Consider the following 17486-nt stretch of genomic DNA (forward strand, 5'->3'; position numbering starts at 1 on the left):
AGTGTGTGATATAGAATTGTATACCGTTATTTTCCGTTATCTTCTAACCGTTAGCCTCCACTTCAGCCGTTAACGTTAGCCCAGCCAGTCCAAGGTAATCTGCTCGATTAAATATATTGTTTTGTTATATAGCTATTTGTTTCAATATGTAATCAATCTGTTATCTAGTAAGGCTCGATCTGTTATATGGCTTCACGTTAGCAATCTGATGTAAATTTCGCCTTATAATTTAGCATACCGGTAATTTAGCGACAGCTAGCATCTACATCTAGCCTGCTAGCTTCTAGCTAACAGTTAACGTTAGCTAGCTATCGAGCCATAGCTAGGTAAACATAGCTTTCGTAGGCATACCGCTAGCTAGATTAAACAGAATCGAAATCAGCTGTAATTAACGTTAGTTATTTGTTTGGCAGCATAGTACGCTACAGAGATAGCTACGTAACTACACACTAGCTATGTCTGCAAACATTTATTCAGACAGAACACTTAAACGTCAGGCAAAGCGGAGGGCTTACAACGTCCTTAGTGAGGTTCATAGTGAGGTTAACGTCAATGCTGAATCTGACGCAGCCGACGTAAATATATGCCTGGCAAAAAACGCCCCTGCTGATGATGTGTGGTCAGACGCTGTATCTGATTGGCCCATGTCCTATGAATCAGACGAGTTAGAGACTGAGTTTAATGTTGACGATAACGTGATTGGTGAATTTTGGTCAGATGCTCTAACAGAAACTGACTCAAGTGATGACGAATCTGTTGAGTCTGCAGAGTGTCTTGGGGAGGAGCTCAGAGGTTGGGCAATAGACAGCCAAATACCACAATGCCACCTAAATGGGCTCTTGGGCATCCTGAGAAGATATCATCCATATCTCCCGAAGGATGCCCGCACTCTTTTAAGTACTCAAACAAATTATGAGGTCCAGCAGATTGCTGGTGGCACCATGCATTATTTTGGAGTTGAGAAAGGCATTAGGCATGTGTTAAACCAGATAGACCCTCTCCCAAAAGCCATTCATTTACAAGTGAATATTGATGGACTACCTTTGTTCAAAAGCAGCAATCAGCAGTTCTGGCCCATTCTAGGCTTGGTAGAGGAAGACAAAACAAAGCAACCATTCGTCATCGCTTTATATCTTGGATCTAAAAAACCAGAGAATGTCAATCTGTTCCTGGAAACATTTGTGAATGAATATGGAAAGCTTAAATTAGAGGGTGTGGATGTAATTGGCAAATGTGTAGATATTAAAATTTCCAATTTTGTTTGCGACGCAAGTGCGAGGGCTTTTGTAAAAAACATTAAAGCCCACAATGCATACCACGGCTGTGAAAAATGCACACAGGAGGGAACATGGGCGGAAAATCGCATGACTTTTCCTGAAGTTGATTCACCCTTAAGGACAGATACGTCTTTTATTAATAAAGATGATGAGTTTCACCATAAAGGGACCAGTGTTTTGACAGGGGTTGGAATTGGTATGGTTACCCAATTTCCATTAGATGTTATGCACCTGGTTTTTCTTGGGGTTATGAGAAAGTTGATAGGTTTTTGGATGAAGGGACCACTTCCAACTCGTTTAGGTGCTCATCAGATAGGCCTAATTTCTGCAGCTCTTATGTCCTTTGCCATGACACTCCCCAGAGAGTTTGCACGGAAGGGGAGATCACTTGTTGAGGTAGATAGGTGGAAAGCAACAGAGTTCAGAACTTTTCTCCTGTACACTGGTCCAGTGGCACTGAAAGACCATCTGCCAAATGTTCTATACCACAATTTTATGCTTCTGCATGTAGCCATTCGGATTTTATGCTGCCCCTCACTGTGCCTCCAGTACTGTGATTTTGCTGAAAAGTTACTGATCACATTTGTTGAGCATTTTCAATCTGTTTATGGTAATTACGTTGTGTATAACATACACGGGCTGACACATCTTGCCAATGATGCAAGGCAGTTTGGTGTGCTGCATAATTTCTCAGCTTTCCCATTTGAGAACTTCCTCTACACATTAAAAAAAATGATTAGGACCCCCTCAGGCCCCCTTCAACAGATCATCAGGAGATTGTCAGAAAAAGCAAATGTCAGAACTAAAAAAAGGGTGTGCAAGGATGGTTTTTACCAGGAACATAAGAATGGGCCTTTTCCATACAATGTGACATCTCAGCAGTTTACACAGTATAAGCAATATGTAAATGGTGGATCTTCAATTAGTTTATCAGAGGGAGACAACTATATTCTGTTCAATGGAGATATTTATATAGTGAAAAATATTTTAAAAGACAAGGAAGCATCGCATCTAGTCTGTCTTAAATTCCAAAACAAGTCATCTTTTTTCACCTATCCCATTGATTCATCGAGTCTTGATATATCCTTTGTGAAACAACCCGGGCAGTCATTGACTATTGTTCCTACGCAGACTGTTTCAAAAGTCCTTCTTTTACAGTATAAGGATGGGTTTGTGGCATATCCTTTACTGCATACTGCTTGATTTCCCCCCCCCTTCTGCATCTGACAAATGTACAGTACTTACCAATCATAACGAATAGTAATAATAAGATTTAGAATAGTTTAGATCATTTCCACAGTTAGGGAAATTAATAGAGCTTCAATAAATGTATATAGTTTGTAACACTAGATATTTTTTTAAATTTTTTTTTTTTATAGATGTATTCAATAGTTGTTTTTACTGAAAAGAATGAGATCGAGGTTATACCAAGTGACTGGCTGAGCATCGACAAAAAAGTTTCCTTTTGGCCCCCATATAACGGTACAAGATGTAGAAAAGCAGTTGAAAAAAATGAAACTCCTGATGAAGAATGGGACGAATATGAAACTGAATGGGTGGCTGAGTATGGTAAGTTATTGAGTAAGTATTAAGAAATATAGAGAAATAACTATTCAAATCTATTGCTCAAAATTAAAGATGCTCCTTGTGAGCTATGCCTAGACAAGCAGTTCTTTTCAAATGTTCAGATAGTGATGTTGTTTGTTTCTATATTTAGATTCCTATGAAAAAGCCAGAAGAAAGCTGGTGAAGTTCTGTGAAGGCAACAGTTTGGAGTCTACAGATGAGGACAGTGTACGGAAAAGAGTGTATGTTTCCACTATTCTCTGTTCTCCTTTTATAGCCTACTGCTTATTTGCAGTATAAAAATTGATTACTCTTAATGTGTCCAACAGACCATTGGCAAAATATGTAAATGGATTTACATCTGGTACAGCCTCAGGAAGACCTCCAGTGCAGGCCTCAACAAGCCGGCTCCACACAGGTACAGACGAAAACATTCAGTGGTCATTGCACCAGCCTTGAGGAATTATTTCCCCATAATGGTCACCAAAGATTCCTTAAATCCAAATTAAAGATTTGGGAATATCGTCCCTAGAGTTGTAGATAGAATGTAAATAGAATAATAATTCCAAGGGGACGATATGTTGAAAGGAACTTTTGAACAATAGTCACTTTCCTGTTGTATAAGATTGCGGCGAAACTCTGGATGGAAGTAAATAGATTGTACATTCTACTGATTCTGTTTCTTACTGTTTCATATGCAGAGACAATGGAAAGACCAAAAAAGAAATTCTGCAGTAATGGAGCCAAAAGCCTGACCTTGCCAACCATACCTCTATTTGCACCATCAGCACCTGCTGTGACAGTCCCTGAACCAAGACAAGATGGTACGTATAACTATTCCAAACCTTTTACAATAGTTTACTTGGAGTTTTTAGCAATTACCCTTTTAGTCTATAACATGAATTAGAAACTGTTCAAGTAACAAAAATAAAATGAATGTAACCAAAAAGAACTTTGCCTGGCTAAGTTTTACTATTTTCAAATGACAAACCCTTTTCACAACCACAATTTAAAAAAAACTTGGGATGTTATGTAAAATGTCCAACTCTTGTAAACCCATATTTAGGACATAGACAACATATCAAATGTTGAAAATGTCAAATTTTACTAATTTATAGGAAATGTAAGCACATTTTGAATTTAATGCCAGCAACATGTCTAAAAAAAAAAGCTGGGATGGATACAACAAAAGGCTGGAAAAGTTATGTTATGATAAAGACAACAAAACAAGAGACACAGTCTCTCTCTTTATACGTTCAATTCTGTATAGTTATAATGTTGCATCTTATGTTTGTCTTATTCAGAAAGAGAACTCCGGCTCTATCAGATGCTGGAAGAGATAAAGGGTCAAGTCAGGCAGAATTCGCTCCTCCTTCAGGCCATACTGAGAAGAGAGAATGCAGCTGAAGTTGTAAATGAGGAATTTCAGTTTCCTTTAAGGAGCATGACAGGCATAAAAGATCTGGAGGATAGGCTGTCAAACAGAGACACACAACGTTCTCTAGTAAATTCTAATGATGTTCTGTAACTTCACTTAAAATAATACTAACATATATAGAGACCTAGACCTGATTTACTGCTGCTTAACACATGATTTGTTTTCATAGACAAGATATCTTACCAGCTTGGGTGGAACATCTGCCAAAGACATTGTCCACAGAATCATGAGGGAGATTATGACCAATGAGTTGGCCAACAATTTTAATTGGCAAGGGAGAGGACAGAAGAGCCCCTTTTCTGCGCTCTTGCTGGCAAAAGTTGTCATAGGTGATATGTTTTAAAAAACATTCAAATATTCAAAACTTAGACATAACTTTGAAATAGCAAAAGAGGAAACAACCCCTTACAGTCTCACATAATGTGTCATTGAATGAAATACAAGTCAATGGAAGAATGCCAATTAATCAACTAATCGTACAGAACTCTACAAAATACAACTCAGATGATCTGTCAGCTAACCCTTTCTCTGTTTAATTTTCTTTAATTTCATGCTGATAGATGCAGCCAAAAAACAAGGCACAAAAGTGGTGGAAGCCGAGGAAAAAATTAAAACCTGGCTGAAGTACAGTGGAGACCGAAATGGAGGAAGAAAAAAAAGAGCAACAGAAAAAGGTACACAAGGCCTTTAGTAAGGCCAAGTAACGGTGATGTTTTTTTTTTTGTAAGACTGATCTATACCTTTGCAAATGGTTGGAGTTTTAAGTAATTTACATTTTGATAATTTTTTTCTTCAACACAGAAAAGCAGATGCCTCCCCCTCATGCAGATTCCAGCAGCTGCGAAAGTGAATGTAAGTGTCTTCCAATGATTGTTTTTTCTTCCTCTGTCTAACCCACCATTAAACAGAGGCGTATTTCATCTTCACTAGGCATACAGCCTTATCTTCACTGCATGAAGATGTATAAAAAATGTGCTACCCCAACAACTTTTTTTGAAAATGTCTTGCTGGCATCAAATTCAAAATGGACGTTAAAATGTACCATGAAATACACTGTTAGACTTGTTATGTAGATATGCGGAGTCACTGTAACTACCCCCTTACAATACCATAAGTGTACATGTTTTTTACAGTATGATGCCCTTACCGCAGTTCCATTGTACAGTATGATACTGTAACTTGTATGAAAAATGTGGTGTGGTTGTTTACCACAGAGCTGAAGTTGATGGGCATTTGGTTGGGGAGGGGAAGGAGGAACAGTCTTGTTTAGAAGCTTTAGAAGACTTCTGCTTGCTGATCCACATCTGCTTGGGGGTCTCCAATCCAGACAAAACTCCGCCTATCCAACCAACGAAGGCAACGAGTACTAACGAGGAAATGGAAATGTGTTACCCATTGATATATATAAGGTGTTACCTTTCCCATACGTTCCTATACCGAAGCTAACTTGTTTGCTAACACAGCACTGTGAGCGAACATAGTTTGTTTCTTTGCGCTACTTCGAGGAAACATGTTTGGTGTTAAACTTTGGGTGACCCTCTTCTGCTCTCTGACTTTAAATGGATTAATACTCGGACAGGAACACGGTAAGAAACTGGTTTCAGATGTTTTTCAGTTCGTAGTTCAGTCGTTGCTGACCCTTCTTTCACATCATCTCAGTGTTAGAATTAAAGTTCAGCTTGTCGTCGATAAAAGCCAGGTATTTAGGTAGTTACCTGTCCCTTGATGAGGTTAATGGTCCTTTGTTACATTGAGATGAAGGAATTCACTGTCCCTGACATATTGTCTCACTGTCACGGACGACCAGGAGACTGACTGGAGTAGTGAAGCAGATCTTTATTAACAATGATCCAACAAAGAGCAGGAATCCGGTAGCTGGGGAGGCAGGTTTAGGAGGAGCAGCAGCAGACAACAGGATACAAAGTACTGGTAAGGTAAACTTGGATAGACTAGGCATAACGTGTGTGAGTCAGAGCGTCATGTAGAAACGAGACTAGACTAGTCTGTGCTGCTTATGTAGGTGGTTGTTGATTAGCTGCAGGTGGTGAACTGAGGATGAGGCTTGATGAGGTGCAGGTGTGTGTAATTAGTACTAAGGGGACTGGGAGAGTCTGATCGGCGTGAGTGACGAGGAGTATGAATCAGTGGGAGGAGTGTGTGCTGGAGAATGAGAGGGAGGAGTGAGTGCTGGAGAATGAGAGGGAGGAGTGAGTGCTGGAGAATGAGAGGGAGGAGTGAGTGCTGGAGAATGAGAGGGAGGAGTGAGTGCTGGAGAATGAGAGGGAGGAGTGAGTGCTGGAGAATGAGAGGGAGGAGTGAGTGCTGGAGAATGAGAGGGAGGAGTGAGTGCTGGAGAATGAGAGGGAGGAGTGAGTGCTAGTGCCGGTGGGACCCTGACACTCACATTCCCCATACAATGTCCTTAATTAAAAACCTGCTAAACCAGATGTTTAACAGCTGTTTTGGTTATGGTTATGATTATGGTTTAGGGTTAGGGCAACCTGTCTCAAATAAGACCCTCATCATTTTGGACACTCAGTTTTTGGAAAATAATTTGGGACACTAAACTGCACGTATACCAGTTTAAGCCCTGTGTTGTATAGTCAGATGAAGTGTCAGTGCAGAGTGTAGTGACTAAAGGTGGGGATGGGGCTGGGGCTAGAGGGTCAGTGTCATATATATATATATATATATATATATATATATATATATATATATATATATATATATATATATATATATATATATTTGGGCCAACCAAAGCGGTCTCGTCAGCTTCTTCGTTCATGTTCACTGTGGTTTGTTGTTGTCTGAAGTCATGAACGCTAGTTGGTGCTCCAGTATAATCGGTCCGCCGAAACTCATCTCGTGAGAAACGTCCCGCGGGGCAAAAATAAGTGTGATTCAAATGCGTAAAAAATGTTTAACGTGTTTTTGTGTAATTAATTAACACATTAAAGTCTGTAATTAATTAACGTGTTAAAGTCCCGACTCTATTTTAGACTCTATTAGATATATATATATACTCTATTAGATATATATATATATATATATATATATATATATATATATATATATATATAAGTTGAAGGTGTTTCTTCAACTACAGGCACTTTTGGCCTTGTGAACATGAAGGGGAAAAAAGTGTTCAAATCAAAATTGTCACAGTCTAACAGGTTAATATAACTAGTCTAGTTTGATGATCCATAAGAGAACGCACTTACATTATAAGACAAATTGGTGTATTTTAACCTATTTTCTGACCCGAGCTGAACAAATGTCATTTCCATCACATGTAAATATTTGATTATTATTTAAAAATAGTATGATATACATCATTTCTTAACAGTGTAAGACCACTTTCACACATAGTTTTACCAGTTTATACCTATTTTGCAATTACCATAGATTTGTGGATTAAGTAAATTAATTGTCATGAGGACCAAACACAAAGCTTACATCCACCGCAACCTGAAATATAATATTGGATTGGTTAGATACATTTCAGAAAAATAACTACTTGTGTTATTACATTAAGTGGAACATTATCCAATAAACTATGCAAAAGTTTTTAATGAGTGATTAGAATTTTGTTGATATTTAAAAAAAAGTTATGAGGTGGTGGAAATGACTGGGTGTTGTGGAAATGACAATTAATGGACGTCCATGTAGAAAAACAGAAGTCATTTATTTGAAACCTTCTGAAGCAGACAATTCCATTTAACAAATCATTAGTCTCATTAGTCATTAGTCTGTTTGGTTCCATAACCAGATGAAAAGTTACAGTCTTACTGTAAACGACTTTAACTACAAATAGTCACATGAAAAATGTAAGTTACGCATTAATTGTGATTGTAAAATTGTAACATTCTAATTGGTTATATTTGGTATACATATGTGGCCACACAATCTATAAATTGCACCTGGTAAGTATAAATGTCATTTCCACCCAAGAAGGTAATGTGTTGGAAATGACGGTGGTGGAAATGACAATCCTATAGTATTTTGTAAATAAATCCAAGCTAGTATTACAGATTAGCTATGAATTAGTAGCTAGCATTGCATGCATGCAAAATACATCTATTTATGTTAAAAAATCTATTTATTTACAAACTCAATTGATGTTACGCCATGTTTGGAAATGACATACAATAAAAATATTTTCATTTCAAGCAATATTTAACTTGAGTTTTCTTCTCCAAATTGTTGAAGAAATTCAAAATCTCCTCCATGGCAGACATGTGCTGTGATGTCATTGTTCATCTCCATAGAAACTACCCAAACAATCTTTCATAAAATCTTTTTAAAAGGGACATTACAGCGTTGTGGTGGAAATGACGGCAATACTGTGGGACAACTACATTTTGTATATAAAATCACATTAATAGTTGTCTGACCTTAAATACCTCAATTATGTTTTGATTATTTTACTGATACTTTATTCAGTCATATTAAAAAAAAATAGATAAATCATTTTTTGACACTTCTTTTTCATTATTGAAGATCTGAAGTCTGGGTGTGGGACAAGCACAAAACAGCAATATTTGCATCTATAATGATGTTTAAAAAGGTGAAAAAATTATTGTAGACTACCGGTAAAAAGTTCCTGAAGTACTTTCATTGTAAAGTTAACTATGAAAGTGTGAATTTTTCAAAATTAAATGTTTTTTTATAAAATATGATCAAAGGACATGGAAGTGCCCGTAGTCTAAGAATCGCCCATATATATATATATATATATATATGTGTATATATATATGTGTGTGTGTGTGTATATATATGTGTGTGTGTGTATATGTACATGTTTCTTTTATAATCTTTATGCTGTTTATCATCATTCAGGAGCTGTCATACAGATGTTGTTAAAGATCTGTCATACAGATGTTGTTAAAGATCTGTCGAGTCTTTGGTTTCACTAACGTTCCAGCTAGAGAGCTGTGCTGTTAAAGGAGTGTAAAATGTATTTCCATGCTTCTTTTCATCATATCCAGTATATGATGTGTTGATGGTGAAGTTCATATTAAACCTCATGTTTCTGTGTTAGCCCCTAGTTTATACAGTCAATGGTTCCAACAGGTTGGTGTTTAGTTTAGTTTTAGACTGCAGCTGCTTTCAGCAAGAATCTCAGTACTAATAATTATGGATCAATATTTATTATTTTAAGTCATTAGTAGGTATGTTATTTACATGAAGTCCAGGCCATAAGTGACTTGTCAAAAGTCTACTTACAGTCAGTCTACTTACAGTCAGGAGTCATGTGATTACTGCAGGATTTCCTCATGTTACTACTGATGCTCAGTACTCTGTCTTCCAGTTATTCTCCGTTGATTTAAACCTTCTGTGTGAAGTGTTATAGAGAAAAAAACTTTACTACTTTTTATAGGTCTAAAAACACTTGATGTTTCAACATCCCAGTTCTCAGATTTAGTGGCTGAGTTTGAGTTGCTCATAATAATAATTTGTTATTTATAATGGCAAGGTGAAATGAAATAACCGCTATGCTGGTTCAGCAACAATATCTCTGATCTTTGTCAGAGAAAGAGATCAGAGTGTTTGATGGAGACTCTCTGCAGTATGATGCTTTTAGCAGAGTTATTGAAGAAAAGACAGATGATGCAAAAGACTGTCAGAATGTGACTTTCTTTGCCTTAACCTGACATTCTCTATTTAAACATAATGATTAAAGTATGTTTTGTCTTTCATATCCAGGTGGTGTTAAAGTGTTTGTGAAAGAAGACAGTGATGCCATGTTACCCTGTTCTCTCAGCACCAAGGAGAGCATTGTATCAGGGGTCTTTGTCTGGAGGAAAGTTGCTCAGAAAGATAAAAGTCAGAAAGTGTTCCTGTATGACGTAGGCAAACATTACAACAACGGTCGTCCAGGTCAGAGTGAAGAGTTCAAAGGTCGAGTCTCTCATTTTAAAGATCAACTTGAGTACGGCAACGCCTCCATAATCATCAGAAATACAAAGGTGACCGACAGTGGAAACTACACCTGTTATTTTCCCCGTCTTCATCAAACAGTCTACATTGAACTTGTTGTCGGTGAGTACTTTTATTAAACATTAAATTCTTGATTTATTATTTGTAGATCTCCAGCTGTCATCTGAGGTTAGAACATGGACTGTTCTTCTTTGTCCACTCAGTCTTCTGTTTAAACCTCTGACAAAGAAACTACAGATCCAAGATGTTGTTAAAACAGATGAACAACACGACTATTGGATGTTGTTCCTAAACGATCCATTTTAACAAAAATAAATCACAACTTTACACATTATGGTACAAAAGTTTTTGTGACACACACACACACACACACACACACACACAGTAGTCCAGCCTTTTCAAAATGCAACAACACACACGTGAGCCCCATCTCTGTACGTAACATAGTTTATTTTATAATTTTTTTGGGCATTATAGGCCTTTATTTGACAGGACAGCTGAAGAAATGAAAGGGGAGAGAGAGGGGGGAATGACATGCAGCAAAGGGCCGCAGGTCTGAGTCAAACCTGGGCCCGCTGCTCCGAGGAGTGAACCTCTATATATGGGCGCCTGTTCTACCAGCTGAGCTATCCGGGCGCCCCGTAACGTAGTTTTTGCTGCATGTCTGTACGACGTGAAACGTTGGACAGCCAATCACAAACTAGGGCTCGGTGATATGGAGAAAATCCAATATCACAATATTTTTGACCAAATACCTCGATACCGCAACGATATTGTAGGGTTGACTATTTGTGCTTCCACAAAATATTTACACAATGAGATTTTTGATAATTAATCACCAGTAATGTGGATATAATGACTATGTGGGTAAAGGGAAATAATAGAACAGTTACAACAGTCTGGTAAGTTCAGAAAATGACATCACTTTACTGTAATGCAGCCTTTAGAACCAGGAAAAGACACTTATGCCATATTACGATATTACAATATCCAAAATCTATGACGATATCTAGTGTCATATCACGATATCTATATAATATCGATATATTGCCCAGCTCTATCACAAACATGATTAGATCTTGTTAGAAGCATGCTGCATGCCTATTGGCTCACTGCCACTGATGAGACTTACTCCTAGATATTGCATTTTTTGATACTAAGGAGGAAGTTCAGTTGATAAACCTAAACAGTATCTGTGAACGGTTCCCCTCCTCTCCCTCCTTTAAATAAAACAACAATCTCAAAACATGAAACAAAAATAAATCACATGTTGAGTTTTTGTGAATGTCTTCATGCAAAAATATAGTTTTGTCATGGCTTTAAAGGAGCAGCTACCTCAGTAAACTATCCAGAGCACATTTTCACTGTTTAAATACGATCTGTCAACAAGGAGCACTCCCAGTGATTGAATTGAATTGAATTGAATTGAATTGAATTGAATTGAATTGAATTGAATTGAATTGAATTGAATTGGATTGAATTTATTTCAGGATAACCCCTTGAGATATAGTATCTGTGATGTTGATGATGTGTGATGTTGAGACAATTACAATTTCAGAATGATTCAGTGGACCAGGAGGTTTCTCATTGTTTCAACATGTGATACTTATGGTATAAAAATTGATCTGCCATCTTTTTCTTCTCTTCTCCTTTGCTGCTACCTGATCTTGTCTTTCCACGTAAGCAACTAATCAATGACCCTGATGGTCCTGCTGCCTGCAGGATCTTCTAAATCCTGGTGTAGGACCTGAGTCTCTGCCTCTGCTTACTGCTGCTCTAATGGTAACTCAGCTGCTGCTTGCTTTAACCACTCGGCTTCCTGGACCAAGGGAGTTTTGAGTATTTTACATCCCTGTTTACTAGTTTGCTTCTTCTTGCCTGTCATTAGCTAAGTTTCCATCAACTTGTCAATCGAATTATCTGAAGTTCGGTAAAAAAACTCATGCGAATAAAGCTGGTGAAAGTGTGTTTCCATCAAACGGCTTTAAAGCGAATAAAAACCTGTGTGTAATGACGTCACATGCTGTTTTGCGATTAAATTGGTATATCGAATTGATTTGAGACATTTTAAGGTGTTTCCATTCATTTTTGCACTGAATCGCACAAGATTCAAGCAAACTTTTGCGAACAAAGTTTTGCTAGACTGAAGTAGTTGTTGTTAATATTAGAAGCCAAGCTATAAGCTCCGATGGGCCTTTGGCCGAGGATATGATCCAGCTCATCAAAAAGGTGGAACTTGCTTTATATTTTCCCTCCGGCACCGCTGCGAGACAACTCTCTTTTTTGAGCCGTGTATCGCTGTTTGAGCGCCTTCCATTTACTCCGCAGGACGTCCCACGGCTTGCCGTAAGGGACATTCTAAAACGCTTAACGTGAAAAAGCTTAACATGGTTTAATATCTAAACAACGATCAATCATCACCAGATGTGTCATGGTCATGTCTTGTCATGAACACTTAAGCCTGTCAAAAAAACTAAATCGAAATCCAACGATAGAAGTTATCTCACGTTAATGTGTCAGATAACGTCCATAATATTTGGACATTGGGTTAGATTTGACCGTTTTAAGTGGTTATGATGAGCAATATAGAAGAGGATTTTTTTGGTGATGACTTATCGTTGTTTAGGTACATTAAACCATGTTAAGCTTTTTCACATTAGGACTTATAAAGCCAATGAGAACCGTGGAGAGTCAACCCCCAGCCACTCCGCTGCCCTGAAGCAGAAACGCGTTATGTCAGATAACGTCCATAATAATTGGACATTGGGTTAGATTATTTGACAGTTTTCCGTGGTTATGATGGGTAATATGAGAGAGAAATTTGGTGATGATTGATCATTGTTTTGGTACATTAAACCACGTTAAGCTTTTTCCTCGCCATACGGCCACTGATGAAGATAACATTAACGTGAGATAACTTCTATAATCGTTGGATTTCGATTTAGTTTTTTTGACAGGCGTAAGTGTTCATGACAAGATATGACCATGATAAATCTGGTGATGATTGATCGTTGTTTAGATACATTAAACCACGTTAAGCTTTTTCACGTTAAGCTTTTTCACGTTAAGCGTTTTTAGAATGTCCCTGTCGTAACCTTTGTTGGACATTTCCTTTGCGAGCTCCTGATAAATTATGGCGTTTCTTTGATTTTTGCTATCTAAAATAGCTGTTATATTTTTCTGGTAAATTAAATTAAAAAAGTATCTTGTCTCCTCGTTTGTCCACTTACATCTGTCTTTGTTGACACCTGTCTTGTGCGCAAACAGAGCGGAAATACTGGGCGGAAATGAACTGAAACTTCTTCTTCTTCGTTTTATTGCGGGTGAGGGCGGGCGGCAGCAGCCGGGGGCAGTGCCAAAAAGGAACAGTTTGCAGCTGGTTCCAGCAGCCTTCAGGCTGAACAGGAAGTCACAGAATCACTCAAATTCTGTTAGGTCCGATTCCGATTTAAATAAAATGTTATCAGACCCATATATCAGCTTGTACACAGTCTCCAGCTGTTTTACAAAGTCAGAGTAGCTACCAAAATGTTCTACCTGCGATCTGGTGCTGATGTTAATACCCAACAGACTGTAGATGATCTGTAATCTGAACAGATTTAGTCTCTCTCACTTCTTAACGTCACTATCAGCACCACTACATGTGTTCTGTACAGAATAATCCTTTAAATCAGACACATAGTAAAACTAAAAGCTTATATAAAACGTCATCATGTTGAGTTGATTCTGAACCAATCAGCTGGTAGATCAGCTGAGAGCCAGGCGTTTAGTTAGTGGGTCCACCACTAGAGTTGTGGAACCCAACTAAGTTTGTAAGGCAGTATAAACCAGAGGAGCCTGCCTTTACTCTATTTGGAAGATGAATGTATGAATTGTAGTATGTGAATAAGTAAATGTGATGTATTTAAAGTGTAAACTGTTATGTCTGAACACAAGTGCCTCAAGTGTTGTTTGGGTTGTTTTAATGCATTGAGTATAGTAATAACCTCCTGTGTCTGTGTGATTAAATCAAACATAACATAAACTGCCAAAGATATTGGCCCTGATTGTCTTAAAGGGGTGATAGAATGATTATATAGGGTATTTTACACTGTTCCTTGAGGTTCCTTGTGTCCTTTTGGTTGGGCTGAAAATTGCCTGAATGCTATTTTATTAGGCCCTTAACTATCCTGTGAATATGGCTTTATTTGGAACAAGAGCTTTTCTTCCAAATATGGTATGCTAATGAATATTCAGAATGAGCTACGTGCTGATTGGTTTGAGCAAACTACATAGAAACACATGGGAGACTCGACAGCAGGTCTCATATTTCATATTTCCGATTTCAAGTCAATTAATATTTGTGAAGACTAGGTGTTTCGTTAGCTGTGACTGTCCCTTCAATCCTAAATCACAGATAGTTAGATTCCTTTTCGGCGTAATTCGAGTATATTCACAGTTTGAATTTCGTCACGCCACTTATACAACATCTAACTAAATGTCTTATAAAGCTAACAACTGTGTCAGATTTCAAGTTAATGAATTTTTGTAAATTCCAGAGGAATTCTAAGAGGAGGCTAGCTAGCTCTCATTGATAGAGCTCCATCCAGCCGCAGGCTCTATCAATGAGACTCACGGACAAGCGGCGTTTATTTCCCCAATCGTTTGTTTAAATAACTCAACACATTATAATTACACACAATTAAAAGAGTAACTGGAACCTGTGGTAACAGATTGCTGGCGTAACAAGCTCGCTGACCGCGCTCTCACTCACACATACCAGGCATTTAGCTAGCAGGAAGAGGGGAGTTGGAGGCCCTGGTGCTCTGTCAGAGCAGCGGCGTTCCGTAGTCCATTAGCCCAAAACGGTGACTTTGCGCGGGTATGGAGTGCTGTGGGCTGCCAGCCGTGACTGAGCTCCATCTACCTCACAGCAGGCCGGGGTCTGTGGAGGAAGGCAGGCCAGGCGGCGAGGCAGCAACACAGGCAGCACCAGCCTCTGAACTCCGACACACAGACAAAATTTGCAATTGCAATTTCGATACAATTGCGATTAATTGTGCAGCCCTACTGTCAACGTTTTCTGACCAATAGTTATTACCATTATTTATAAAGACCAAGAGTTATTACCATTATTTATAAAGACCAACAGTTATTACCATTATTTATAATGACCAAGAGTTATTACCATTATTTTTAAAGACCAACAGTTATTACCATTATTTATAATGACCAAGAGTTATTACCATTATTTATAAAGACCAAGAGTTATTACCATTATTTATAATGACCCAGAGTTATTACCATTATTTATAATGACCAAGAGTTATTACCATTATTTAGAATGGCCGACCAAGATCCCAGAACCCAATGTGTCCCAGTGTCTGGTTTTATCTGACCAACAATCAAACCCCCCAAAATATTCAGTTTACAAAGATGTAAAACAGAAGCAGAAAATGTGTCGTTTCAGCTTAATTTTAGTGCCATAGAAATGATTTCATAGATCTAGACCAGTTTTTACATACATAGAAAACTGTTCTTTCAGTGATAATTAATTATCTAATTTCTCATAAGAAAAAATACTTAAAATAACATAACAATGTTATATTATCACATGTCTTTAATAAGCTTTTGTTCATACTGTGTTTACAGCTGCCTCTCCAGAACCCTACATCAGGACTCTGAAAGCCACAGCTGGCTGGGCCCTGCTGCAGTGTGTGGTCCGAAGGGCGGCTCCAGAACCTAAACTAGAGTGGGAGGACAGTGCTGGAAACAGACTTCCTGCTGAGGAACCACAGACCTCAGAAAGAGGAGGCAGCTACAACATCACTCTCAACACTACTGTGACCAAGACAGACAACTACCTCTGTGTAGTAACACAGGAGGAAATCAGCCATCAGACTCACGCTGAGACCTCTGTTCATATCAGTGGTGAGATTTCTTTCTTGGTGGTTTAATCAGGAAATAATTTAATTTGTTCATGTATTATTAGTTTAAAAGATTTTTAGACACATTTTAAAGTTTTATGTAGCCTGTGTGCTGTACCTAAGATGCAGTTTGAGTTACATCAGCTGTTTGTGATGTGTTTCAGGGAAAGTGTGTGAGGACTCCTTCAGTAAAGGGGCCATCGGATGGATGATTGGTGCATTTGTTTTGGGAGCTCTGATTGTTGCTATAGTTCAAGCTCTGCTTAAAGTCACAAATATCATCACAATACGCTGTAATAAAGGTAAGTTTAGCCTAATTCTAAGGAATTTGAATCCTAGCCTTTGTAAGTGGTAATTATAACACAGCTATGAACCAATCAGATTTGATTTGAGCTACCGGTTTGTATAACAGACTTTTGATTAAATGTAAATCTATTTGTTTTGGCCACCAAATAATATCTGTGTAATAAAAAAGTTGACTTTATGGAATGTATACTTTTCTTTGCTGCAGGTTCTCGTCAGCAGGGAAACGGTTTGGGCGACCAGGTAAAGGGTTCATGTGAAGAGCGTTCAGAGATGCTACATCCAAACACGTCTCCCCAAAGTAGCACAAATAAACAGCTCACAGGGCTGTGTTAGCAAACAAGTAAGGTTAGCTCCGGATGGGAAACATTTTGTTTCCTGGGATGGCAAAGGCATTTTACTCTGATTGGCTAGTACTTATTGCCTTCGTTAGTTGGATTGGTTAGGTTTAGGCATGAGGAGTGGGATTGGTTGAGGTACCAGTGTAAGCCAATCAGAGGTGGAGTAAGGAAACCGCGACCAACAGTAATTTTTTATTTTTTTTAAACATCTTTTAATTAGAACACAAAGAAAGATTACAATGACAAACTCAATGTTTGATAATTCAAGTAGAATTCGATCAGTAATACAGTCACACCTCCTAAACTGAATATTTTCTTTTAACAATATTCATAAGTATCCGTTATATCCGAAATAACTTGTGTTATTGTGTATTGTTAAAGTTATACTAAGAAAAAAAATGAAGAAAAAAGAAACTTTTTTTTCTTCTTCTTTAAACACTTAAAGTAACTTGATTTTATATTGATCCTCTCATTTTTTGTTTTGTGAAGCAGTTTGTAACATCTGTTACATGAAAAGTTCTATTTAATTATCATTATTATTATAAATATTAACTTCCTATAGCTCGGAGGGTTAAAGGAAAAAGGACAGAACTAAAGCCCTCAATAATCAGGTGACCTGTGAGACCGACAGATCTCAGATCAGCTCTCAGGCTTACATTAAAATCTCTAATGTTTATGTAATATAACGTGTAGTTACACTATGGAGTTTAAA

General features: G+C 37.8%; 1 protein-coding gene across 1 annotated transcript; it reads left to right on the forward strand.

Moving 5' to 3' along the window:
• The first annotated feature begins 3180 nt into the window (after window positions 1–3180).
• LOC120556655 lies at window positions 3181–17050 on the forward strand. Its single transcript, XM_039796295.1, has 10 exons — window positions 3181–3261; window positions 3545–3667; window positions 4148–4347; window positions 4451–4610; window positions 4842–4955; window positions 5083–5133; window positions 9991–10326; window positions 15868–16134; window positions 16295–16432; window positions 16642–17050. Exons 2-10 carry the CDS (start codon window positions 3550–3552, stop codon window positions 16767–16769), a joined length of 1512 nt encoding a protein of 503 aa, XP_039652229.1. The 5' UTR covers window positions 3181–3261; window positions 3545–3549; the 3' UTR covers window positions 16770–17050.
• The last annotated feature ends 436 nt before the right edge of the window (window positions 17051–17486 follow it).

This window comes from Perca fluviatilis, chromosome 4 (genome assembly GCF_010015445.1).
Source record: "Perca fluviatilis chromosome 4, GENO_Pfluv_1.0, whole genome shotgun sequence".
NCBI classification, from domain to species: Eukaryota; Metazoa; Chordata; class Actinopteri; order Perciformes; family Percidae; genus Perca; species Perca fluviatilis.